Here is a 12674-nt window from a genome sequence, read left to right as displayed (position 1 = left end):
AGGTCAATTTCAACATATTTCATAGCCAGCAGGAAGGAGTTTGTTGAAAGTGAATGGACAGTGCAATACACTAATAGGATAATAAAATTCCTAAACATCCAAACCGCCCACTGAAAGGGATAAAACTTGATTCATTAATTCATGAAAATTCTAAGAAAAGTTAAAAAATTATAAAATTTACAGACAATAAAATATTTTTTATCTTTGCTTGTATTTACTAAAAGAAATCTTCCTTGAACATTCAGTACCTCAAGCTTGTGCCCTGCCTGTCTGCAGATTCACCACCACAATGGCTAAGAGATCCTTTCCAGAACGGATGCTGCAATAGGTCTGTCCAATTCAGCCTTTGGAAAAGCAACAAGTAAACTGTAAAAGCAGTGGCTAAGTACAACTCCACAGAGACATAACAGACTAGGTTTTGAACTCTGTGACACTACAGAGCAGTTAATCCTGTTGTTTGCTTTTATTTGGACAACAAGCAAGTTCTCTTACAGGACAAACTTTTTGCCTTAAATCAGAATGAAAAATTCACACAATGCAGGTATGAGAATAAGAAGGAAGTAAACTGCTGAATCAATCCCACATGTAAATTATCTGACATACCCTATAACTTATAGCCCTAAATTATTTAGCTATGGAACTGCACCAAGTTTAAGTTAAAGCCTAATAAAATACATGTTCCATTGCTCTGGAAAAGCAAAGCCATCCAATCTAAACTGCCTATCATTCTGTTACAAAGTTATCCACTTAGCACCACGCACAAAAACAAACAAACAAAAAAAATGCACTCATTGAAAACATTAAATCTATATATTTTCATCTAAGAAAAAGCTCTCTCTCAGAGCAGAACTCTCAATTTGCTCTTTTATTTGAGGGATGAATTTTTTTTTTGCATTCTTTGTCACGTACAAAATACTATACATACAGTATCATAATAACTATTTTCACCAGAAGTGACAATATGAGCAGCTGTCACGGATTAGGCAGTTTACCTTTTCTGAGGATCCTTTTGAAGTAACCCATCAAGCAAACTGATGAACTCAGCAGAAGGTTTGTGAGAAGCAGAACCTGTACAAAGAAGCACTTTAAGATCAATATTGGACAGCAAAAACAATCATCACCCTATGTAAAACACACTATTATTTAGAGATCATGCTAAAAAAACTTGCTTGACAGTAATTTCATCTGAAAACAAATCTCAAGGTATAAAGAACCTTAAATACACACTCTTCGCATTTCAAAGAATCCTCAAAAAAAACCTCAAAAACAAGCAAACTACTAAAGCTCTGTCATCAAGCTGATTTTTTTTTTAAATTTATAACTTAAATAAAAAAGCACCCCCAGTTATTGGATAGCCACCAGGAAGAAATTAAGTAGAGGCAAAATCTGCTTAAATTGAAAAAGAGGCAGCAATGCATAAGGAACTCTGTGAAAAACACTGATGCCCAGAATGACCAAGACCAACAATTCCACTTCTGTAGGTAGATTTAGGGTTAACAATTAAAAGTAAATTATAAATGTCTCTGTCAAAACAGAAACAAGCATTCATCACTAACGGAATTATCACTGTTAGTGATAATGGCATTGCAAACATTCATGTTGGACAACTAACTGATTCCTGCAACCAGCCGCAGGAAAAAAAGGGAAAACCAAAGGTTTAACTTTGTAAGTATTACCGTGATTCGATCCATTAAAGAATAACAGAACCCTACCCTCTGGTCCTGGTCTCAGCGGATCTTCAGATAAAATCTTTTCAATTAATTCAGAACGGCTTTCCGACAAGAATGGTGGCTTTCCTACAAACAGAAGAGTATTCCACAGATTAGGTAAACTTCAAAATGGTTGTAAGGTGCAATGATTTATCATTAACTCATTTTCCTGAGAAAGCATCCAAAGACATAAACAATCTCAGTCTGAATACTACTTATCAAGATTTCTTTTCAATTTAAATTCCAAATCTTGGATTAAACTCTTTCATCATGAACAGCAAAAGAAACCATGGACAGAAAAGGCATTAAAGATGCCTTGAGGGACACAACCATGCTAGCACTGTATGAATCAGAACTAAGACAACATGTAAAGGCAGAAATCTCCGTATCTCTGTTACTATGTTGATCCAACATATCAGTGTTTTGCTTAAGGTTTAAGAAGGCTGCACTGTAATTCCCTGTGATGAAGCTTCCTTCTAGCTGAAGTTAATGAGTACTTTATGTGCAGGGAACCAAATTACTCTCGTTTTACAATAGTGAGGCAGTTTTCTCTTTCAGAGGTTAAAATACTGGACAGAGTTTAATATCAAGGAGATTTGATACAGGTTAACATGTGGCCCAAGTCTAATGAGCAATGTGCTAATGCAGCAATCTCTGAGGATTCAGCCTTCGTAGAGAACTGGCTATAATGAATTTGAGCAAGACTGATCGTCAGAGGTCTTCTGTAAATCGTAAGGTTTAATGAGGAAAAATATCCAAATAACAAACATTACAGAAAACAAATGAAAAAGCCACACACAAGTGTCTGAGAAACTTTTAACACCTTGCTAAAACACCCCAAATAGCCCCTACTTCCTTTAGTGCCCCTTCCCAAATACTGAATGTTTTAGGAGGGATAACCTGGCTTGCAGCCAATAGAGAGAGATAAAGAGTTTGAAGCACAGAGACAAGATCCAATAGATGCTTCACTACTGGCACTGAGCCAACCCTTGTCAGGAGGGTATCCAAGTTTCTGGGTTCTTTACCTTAACGGGTGAGTCTTAAACTTTTCCCTATGTGGAAAACACTTGCTGGGTGTGGGAAATGCACCCCTACAGAGATTAAAAACACTGTACTGTCAGAATTTGAGGGCTTCCATAATTTCAAATAATAGCATTTAAACTCTACACATTGGTTAGCATTGTTGTCAATAGGACCACTTAACAGTATTGTTTCACCTGATTATTGGATAAAAACACTTTTTTTTGGTTTTTTTTTTAAGCACAGTTAGTATGTTCTTTAAGAAATATTCAAGACCTGTCTAGTTTTTCTACATCCTAACCTCCCTAGGAAGCTCACAAGAATTCACTCAGACTATGATCTATCTCTCCATTATCACAGATATTAAATAGATATACAAACTTACAACCTGTGAACATTTCATAAAGTAAACATCCCAGGGACCACAGATCACTGGCTCTGCAGAAATTGTCTCCCTTTATTACTTCAGGAGCTGTGTATAACGGGAGGCCTACAAAATGCAGAATATATAATTAATGCACTTCGATTATTCATTTCACATTCATCCTTTTCTACGCCTCAAACTTTGTCTCCAAACTTCACCAAGTTATAGATTATCTTCACTCAATGTAGAGGAAAACTGAACTAGCATATAGAAGCAGTTTCAAAGAAACTTCTCTCCTGTACTTTAACTGGATTATGTAGGATTTTGCTACTTTGTTGCATATATCTCCTCTACAATGTAGATATGCTACTTTGTTGTTCATTTAACTTCTGTCATCAAACTGACTTGTGCTGCACTTTCCGAACACATTGATTAATGCAAAGAATGTTTTGATTTGCTTTAACAGGTTTCAGAGCAAAGCAATTTGAACAGAACACTAAACTATTCTCATGCAAGCAACAGAAACAATTATATTACATCAGATTTGGGATTTCTTTTTTTAAAGCTATCCCAAGAAATAAACCTTCACGAATTTAGAAAGCTCTGCCACAAAAAAACAAGGTAGCTAGCCAGTGAAATCACTCATCTAAACAGTTATGGCTCTTTTCCCACTAAAACTCTATGAAAACACCACATATCAAATTATAGCAGCTTATTCACAAATCTCTTTTGTTTTATACAGGAATAAAATACACAGTTCCTATTTCTACAGTAGTTTCCATCAGTTTTCAAAAACCTCAAAACAAAATGACACTAACTCAGTGAAAGTGCCAATTCCATAGTCCCTTAAAAAGTTTATTTTGGGCTCTTTTCATGTTGGGTTTTATTTTTTTAAGTGACAACAGGACATTACCATACATATCAAAACATTTCTGAAGAGCAACAGGAAAGAGATTAGATCGCTATTTCTTCCTGAATAAAGACCTGATCTTGGTCTTAGTATTTCCAGTGTGGACTTTCAGAAGGACAGCAAGGAGAGCTCTCTTTGTTGCCATAAAATATTACCAAGAATTCCATTGTTCCTGATAAAAGTAACTGATATATGAGACATCATTATCTTGGAAAGAGGTCTGCAACATGTTCCAAAATAATGACTAATAAAAGATTCAGAAGATTAAAAACAAGTTTCTGAATTTTTTCTATTCAATGAAGAAAAAAACACAGTATTTGCAGCCGACTGCATTTATATGGATCTACCTGTTGAAACTGAAGCCATTTCAGACTTGAAAATGAAGTTATCATTCCTTAACATAGTGGAAGAGTTAACCTCAAACTAGAAATAACCTAGACCACATGGATCAAGAAAGACACTGAAAGTACAGCAGGGCAGTGCCCAGTAGTTCTGTGTAGTACTTCCCAAATTTTCTGTACACTTTTAACATTAACTTAATGGAACACACTTCCAGTCCTCACAGAGAACACCTGCAGTACAAACTTTTTAAAAGTTTGTAAATAATTCCATAGCTCAATTTTTTTCCAAGACAAAACAGGATTAATCCTAAATCATTTTTTTTATCACAATCACAATATTCCAGCTTTCATTCTATCTCTTTGGTGTAAGTTAATTATGTCTAGTAAAAATCTCATACCTTGAACTGTATTTTTAGAATATCTTGGCAGAGTGCTTTCATTAATATCTTCACCTTCTTCAGCTCCAGCTAAAGCAAAAACTTTTTCTAAGTCTTCACCATCTGCTCTAGCCCAGCAAAAACTACCAAATTTCAGCGTGCCAGACCCTTCCAGTAGAATCTATTAGAATAAACAAAATTCAGTATGCTAGTATAATATACTAAAACTGAAATTTCCAACACAAAATGGGAAATAACTCATTATAAAAATAACTACAATCTCGAACCCTTTAAGTACATAGAGAGGATCACTATGACTAAAAACACTGGAAGTTTTTCTTTTAGGTCAATGGCAATACTTGTTGCAGCAGCTGTCTTATTAGAAGGTAAAATGAGTCAAGGCACAGACTCTTTGTTAAACACAGCATAAAAAGGGTCCTCGTTTATTCCTCTTCAAGCTTAGTCATCTTAACTCCAACTATTCACCAACTCTGGCTGCAGCAAGTTCCTACTGTAGGTTTCCCTTGCAGCTTCTGACTGCTGGTTATTTCCTGCTGAAGTATGACTGCAGGTGTCAGTTTGCAGACTCTGACTGCAGGCTTTTACCCAGTTAGACTATGGCTGCAGGTTCCATCAACAGGCTCTGACTGCAGACCCAGACTGACCTCACAGCAGTCATTCTTTCTCCCCAGGATCCTGCTACATGATTCTCCCCTTCATGTCCATCAAGATTCCCCCTCCAAAATGATCCTGGCCTTACCAACTCACCCCCTCTCTTATCTCACTCATCCCTATAGGATACAGCTGTTACTCAGTGGGGCAAGGCTGTATTGGTTAATTAACACAGCTGTTACTAATCAGGGGTGAGGTCACCTGTATTCCCTTCTCCTACAAATAGTGTCTTTTTTCTTACAACCAAAACAACCCAAATAGAACCCTGAAGAGGTTCAATGTGCACTTTTGTTTACTCCTTAAATCTAATAAACAATGATGTTACTAGAGAGAAGAAAGTTAGACTAGAGTAAAACTGCATAGGAAAATAAAAGTCTAGTAAAACCAAACAGGGCTTCAACTGAGGAAAAAATAAAAAGGAATTTCTCTCATTTTATGTAGCAGAAACTTCCACAGATTTGTCTGATGATGGTGAGTTTCCTCTGGCCAGTCACTGCTTATGCTTGCAACTAAAAACTTCATAATCCCAAAAACCTTGTTTGGAGAAATAGCCCGTTCAGCCAGAAGCAGGGGGTGGGGCACAGAAACCTTAACATTTTCCTTTCTGTTTTACTTTCTGTTTACTTTATTTTACAGCAACATTCTTCTTTGGAAGACTAGTGAGTCATCTACACTATGCTTTACCCATGTATTTTTAGTGCTTTTGGGTCCACAAATGACAGGAACTGAGAAGAATTGTGGACGATTTTACCAAAGATTCAGAGAATGGCAACTTGATCACTTATAAATCAAGGTGAAAACCAACTGCTGTTACGAAAAAATGTTTTATTATAGTCATATTCTGGTGACTACATGAATTAAAAACATACACAGACTTTGGCAAACCTCTGCATTAAATTACACACACATACACAAATTGAGAAACTAAATAAAGACTTGTATTTTTATACAGGAATAAGATGATAATTTCCATGGTATGTGCAAACAATAGAAAAGGTTATTATTAGAGAGGAGTTAACTTTACTCCCTCATTAGCATTTTCTATGACTGCAAAATATTCTGCAGCATTATAGAATAATAATAAATATATGTGTCTAAAGACAGAGAAGTAAAATCTTTCATTAAATTAAACCAATACACCAAATCAAAAAGAATATATCACGATACATCAGATATACACCAAGAAATCAATTATATCATAAAACATTCAAGCTACAGACTTGTCTCTGATTGTCTTCACATATATTACAAAACTCAACTGACCTCACAGCTGAGGTAAGCTTCTTCCAAATGGTAAAATACAAATAAAATAAATGCTGATGGCAAGAGAAATAATATCCAGTTATTATAGGCACAGTAATGTCCCTACATATAATACCGCTCCTCACCTTTCCAGGCTTCAATTCACAATAGATGATTCCATGCTTATGAATATGGTATAAACCAGTGACCAGCTCAACACCAAATTCTCTCACCACGTCTTCTGGTAAACATTCATCCTGAGCAATGACAGATTCTAGAGAACCACCTGGAATACACATAGTCAGGAAGTGAACACAAAGAAGAGGTCACAGAAGTAATGCCCAATTGCATAAATTTCTTCAAAAGATGTCAATCAAAAACCAGTGTCAGTGGATATTAAAAATATTTCTTAAAATCTAATAGTTACAAAAACTAAGATGTACAAAAAATATTTTAAATACTGTGACAAAATCTTAATTTTATCTGGAATAAAACTGACTGCATGACTTCAGAATTACTTCAATATTATTTTACAAAGGAAACAAAAGGGAAAAAAGAAACCCAGAAATTGTGTCATTTCACAGTGTAATAGTACCCCAAGTTTTTATTAAAATTCCTTAACCAGATTCCTGCCGCACAAGTTAAAAGAATTAATAATACCAACAGCAGGCTATAACTTCTGTGAACAATTGCTAAAACTAATGGCAGGCCATTTTCCACTGAATTCAGAGACGACAGAAATAGTAAAACTGTGCTACAGTCTGAGGTCAACTATGACCAAAAGAGAAACTATTTTACTGTATTTCACTTTCTAGGTTTCTCACACAAATCCCAGCTTCATTTACCATTAAGTCCTAATCACAGCTCTTTGGACTTCTCATACTAACATAAGACCCTTCTCTGTCCTTCCAAAATCACCGCTCTCCTTCTCCATTAAGTTCCAACCAACCCCTCTTTTGTTTCTGATCAGATTACACTTAAAAAGCCCTCCAAATAACCCTCATATATATATCCTCTATCTCCTGTATTCTTCACTGGGCTTCACACTCAATCTCTACACTTCTTCCCACTAGCTGTTACTGCTTCTTTATCCTTAAAAACACTTCTCTTCCTCCCCCATCACCTACTTCTTCATTACCCAGTGATTCTCATAGATTTCATCAGACTCATCCCATTTGAGTCATTCCCATCCTAAATATTCATGGGACTTAAATTTCTTTCAATCTCATTTCCCACAAGTTCAATGCTCATTCTTTCTCTTTCTTCCTATCCCAATCCCCTATTCTGAGCTCCACATTCCCATCTTGCCCCAAATCCCTTTTCGCAGCCCCATTTAGTCCTTTACTAATCCTGCATCAAATGTTTGCCTGAGACCACAGTCTGCATGCCATGAGTTATCTACAGGTTTCCTGGGCTATCTGTTACTTATATCCTAGCCAAATCATGCTGATAAAAAACAAAACACAACAACAACAAACCTCGAACAAACAAAAAAAACCCCACAAATTTAAGACCCTGAATGAAAGAGGGATTAGAAAAGCTTTTCAAAGAAATGGATACTAGATCTTTTATTCCAAATCACACAGTAGATTTTCCCGAATTTTTTTCCCTTTGATCAGCCATTTCTTTCAGAGGGTCTCTCATTACAGTACTCTTCCAATCATTCAGCACTGCTGAATCTTAAAATTATTTTATTTCTAAGCCTTTTTGTGCTGGTTATTGAATCAGTCATTCCTTTAAAACCAAGCCCATACTACAGAGCTATAGTAAAGAATTTTCCATCACATGTAATTACTGTTCTTTATAATGTAATTTAGAAGAGTACACATAAAATAATTTCATAATATGGCCAAACACACAAAGGAGAAAAGTAGTGAAACCAGCAACACAGAAATATTTTGTATCTGATAACAGAAACTATCTTTGAGACAAGTGAGAGAAATCCTCCATATTTCAAAAGCATTTTAAAATTCTTAAACAAAATTAAGAAGAAATCTACATCCTATTCTATATATAAGTTAGGTCCAAGACACTCATCTTTGCAGCAAATTATAAAACTTTAAGGTAAAACACCTGATAGTTATTCCATAATAAAAGGCTGCCTGTCTAATAACTTAAATATATACCCCAAAGTTAGACTAAGCAAGTAGAACAAAGTCCCCATATGTCTCATTAAAATCACTTTTAATCACTGAAAGAATGATCTGACTTTTTTTCTCAGAACTTGGAAGTTCTCTTTTTCAGTAATTTTTCAAACAGAATTCTGGAAAATAAAAAGGCTGGGTATAACATGGACTTTTACCATTAAACAAACTCCAGACACCAAAATTTTAGCATGCATCATGTGCATATTACCTTTCTTTTCTTTCCTTTCCATATGGAGGAAGTTTAAAATATGCAGTCACCACAATTAAAGAAAGCTTCAGAAAATTCCTTTAACAGATTGATAAGAAATTATCAAAACTAAGTGAATCACTCAATGTAGTTCTGGGTTCTCAGAGTTTCCAAATCATGATTTTAAAGTGAAAGTCAAAATACTTATACTGAATAGGAAAAAATATTTAAATAATTCACTTTAGCTGCTGAATTGCCCTTTGACTAAAGATTAATATGAACAATATTAAGTCATTAGTACATTATAACTTGATTTGCTCCTTGATGCCTTTGAAAAGAGAATGGTAAAACTGCCAGTCCTTAGAAGACTCCTCAAGTAATTTTTACTGAGCTACCTTCTGACTACTCATAATTTGCTTTTATGGTCCCTGACTGGCCTTCTCTCTTCAGCCCTTAAAACCAACATTATGTAATTCAACTAACTTTTCAAAGACACATACAGTGAAGCGGAGGAGAAGCATGATTTCAATTGATTTCTAAAAATGCTTTCAAGAGTAAAATCATTTCTGTATGAACCGGATTCTTAAGTTAATAATCAGATAATTAATGCTTTTTTCAAAGATCTAAGCATTTGTTGTAAAGAAGCTGTAAGAAATCTCTCATAAATACTCAACTGCAAATGTTTACCTCTACAGCTTATCTTACCTGTGCATAATTCCACTACAAGCCAGAGATTGTTGCTTGTTTCATACCATTCATAAAATGTCATTATATTCTTATGTGTGAGTCCCCGAGTCAGATGAACCTAGAGCGAAGTTTTTAACATACTTAAGTGGGGGAAACACACACACACACATATATATATATATATGAACTTGAGGCATGGGAATAAGAAATAATACAATCTACTCTAGATAAACTACATGTTCTCCTGGCTTCTCTAGTGCACTAACATTATTCTTCAAATATTTTAGTGTTACATGTGTGTTGAGAAAAGGTAACTTTCCTCACAGACCCAGCCCAACTCACCTGTTTTTTAAAATACAGGAAAAAAAAATCACTAAGTTCCCCAACTCAAAATTATAAATATTATTTAACCTTCCTGCACCACTAAAACAATAACAAACTGGAAATCAGAATCTGGAGTCAAACTTGCACTCATACTTTTTTTTTTTTTCAATAAGAATACTAATGACAGATAATACAGCAAGAGGAAGTGAAAATAAACTTTTCCATCATTTTTAATCTTATCAGACAAGGAAAACCATTCAAGAGGCCCTGAAAATCTGCATTTCTACAGCACCTGCATGACCTGATCTCTACAGAAGCCTCTGTTTCTTGCTAGAGTGGTATGTAAGGTATCCCCAAGAGATTTGTAAGGCTAATACATTTCTAAGAAGAAAAAGGTTCCCAATAAATAATCATTGAAACAATGACAGGGAATATGAAACTATCGGTTTTGCATGGCAAGGTTTCAGTATCCAGGTGGGGAGGTCTACAGAACTGGCTCCTGTGAGAAGCTGCTGGAAGCTTCCCCTGTGTCTGACAGAGCCAATGCCAGCCAGCTCCAAGACAAGAGACCCACTGCTGGACCAATGCCAACCCATCAGTGATGCTGGCAGCACCTCCAGGATAACATTTAAAAAGGGAAGAAAACACTTCTGTGCAACAGCAGGAGGGGAGAGGAGTGACAACATGTGACAGAAACAGCCCTGCAGACAGCCAGGTCAGTGCAGAACAAGGGGCAGCAGGTGTTCCAGGGGCTGGAGCAGAGATCTCCCTGCAGCCCCTGATAAAGAGCAGTGAGACAAAGCCTTCCCTCAGCAGCCCATGGAGGGCCACGGCAGAGCAGAGATCCACCTGCAGCCTGTGGTGGACCCCACTCTAGAGCACATGGAAACCCAAGAGAAGCTGTGACACTGGAGGAAGTCCGTGCTGAAGCAGGCTCCTGGTAGGACCTGCAGATCCATGGAGAGAGGAGCCCATGCTGGTTACTGGCAGGACTTGTAACTCTGTGGGAATTCACACTGAACCAGCCTGCTCCTGAGGGACTGCACCCCATGGAAAGGACCTACGTTGGAGCGGTGCATGAAGAATGGCAGCTTGTGGGGAGGACCAACACTGAAGAACGTTGTGGAGGACAGTCTCCCATGGGAGGGACCCCACACTGGAGCAGGGGAAGAACAAGATGAGAAAGAACAGAGACAGCATCTGGTGAACTGACCTCAGTCCCCATCTCCCTGCATCTCTGGCAAGGGAGGATGGAGAGAAAACTGGGAGTAAAGCTGAGCCCAGGAAGAAGGAAGGGTGGTAGAAAGGTGTTTTAAAATTTGGTTTTATTTCCCATTATCCTACTCTGGCAAAAATTCAATTACTTTCCCTAAATCGAGTCTGTTTTGCCCATGAAGGCAATTGGTGAGTGATCTCTCCCTGCTCTTATCTTGACCCATTCATTGTATTTTCTGACTCCTGTCCAGTTGAGGAAGGGAATAATAGAGTGGCTTTGGTGGCAACCTGGCATCCAGCCAATGTTAACCCACTACAGAAACAAAATGTAGTTACTGGAAAAGTAAAATATTTGAACTGTGTAACTGTATCAGTTTTCTTTCCAGAAAGTCTCACATTAAAAGCTTTGCCAAGGTTTTACAAAGCAGAATTGATTTAGCTTGAATGGTATTCTTTAAATCAAAAATAATTTGTTCTCGGTAAGTAAGAAGTTGATTGTTTACTGAAAGTTACTGCTACCACTGGATTTGCACAACTAATAACAAAATAAAGCAAACTACCACATATCACCACTTTTACAAGGAACTGACACACCACAGAAACAGTAAGACTGTAAATATGGGTTTATGCATGTGATCTAGTAAAGAATAAAATCACATAAATACATTAAAAGAAGACCGTATTTAAAGAATAAGAACTTAAAATCTTGAGAAGCCAATCTAAACGTGAAAAACTCCATCTAAAGAAGCAAATGGCACTTTTCTATAACTTATGCTACCAGAATTTTGTAGGCTGTAGTTTTTTACAGATTTAGCAGAAAAAGAAACCCCATTACTTACCCAGTTTGCTACTCCAGCTCTCTTGGATTTATCACTGCAAACAACAGCAACAAAATTAATAGTCCCCTTTCTTCTTCCTTTATAAACAACTGTCTTATTTCCTCTTCCAATCTCCTCATACAAAATGAAGTTCTCCATGCTTTAGGATGCTTCACAGGCAACAGACTGGAAACATGACATTACCATAAACAAATAAACCTAAAGAAAGGAGGAGAAACGGGAAGCCTTCAAATTTAATGGTCATTCATGTACAGTATTCACGTTTCCAATTATCATGAAGAGGGATTCCATTCTTCCAGAAAGACTGAAATATAATTACTTTATAGAAGACCTCACAGGAAACATGATCAATATTTTGAACAGGTGAATTTTACACTTCCAAAGATCTTATTCAAAAAGTAATAGATAGGCTACTAGATACAAATTCTAAATAGTATATCTGTAAAAACACAAGAGGCTACAGGGAAAGGATAATAGTCTCTGATTCTGAAGAGTTATGGCTATGCCTTTATTTCAGTACACAAACCAGCGGAGCACAGGATCATAAACTCGCAGAATGGTTTGGGTTGGAATGGACCCTAAAGATCATCTTGTTGCAATGCCCCTGCTGTGGGCAGGAACACATCCCACTAGGGCACTG

General features: G+C 36.6%; 1 protein-coding gene across 1 annotated transcript in view; it reads right to left on the bottom strand.

The window, feature by feature from the left end:
* The window catches only part of ULK4 (unc-51 like kinase 4), a 211895-nt gene extending 199673 nt beyond the window's left edge, over nucleotides 1–12222 (bottom strand). The window contains exons 1-8 of the mRNA XM_066321372.1: nucleotides 12035–12222; nucleotides 9675–9774; nucleotides 6782–6921; nucleotides 4743–4902; nucleotides 3118–3219; nucleotides 1713–1796; nucleotides 993–1068; nucleotides 249–344 (exon numbers count right to left, since the gene is read on the bottom strand). Coding sequence (XP_066177469.1) covers nucleotides 249–344; nucleotides 993–1068; nucleotides 1713–1796; nucleotides 3118–3219; nucleotides 4743–4902; nucleotides 6782–6921; nucleotides 9675–9774; nucleotides 12035–12172 — 896 coding nt within the window. The 5' untranslated portion in view covers nucleotides 12173–12222. The remainder of the gene's footprint in view (nucleotides 1–248; nucleotides 345–992; nucleotides 1069–1712; nucleotides 1797–3117; nucleotides 3220–4742; nucleotides 4903–6781; nucleotides 6922–9674; nucleotides 9775–12034) is intronic.
* Between the last annotated feature and the right edge of the window lie 452 nt (nucleotides 12223–12674).

The sequence above is a fragment of the Sylvia atricapilla genome, chromosome 1 (assembly GCF_009819655.1).
Source record: "Sylvia atricapilla isolate bSylAtr1 chromosome 1, bSylAtr1.pri, whole genome shotgun sequence".
Lineage (NCBI taxonomy): Eukaryota > Metazoa > Chordata > Aves > Passeriformes > Sylviidae > Sylvia > Sylvia atricapilla.
The sequence above is the reverse complement of the archived record's forward strand: the minus strand, read 5'-3'. Positions and strand labels throughout refer to the sequence as shown.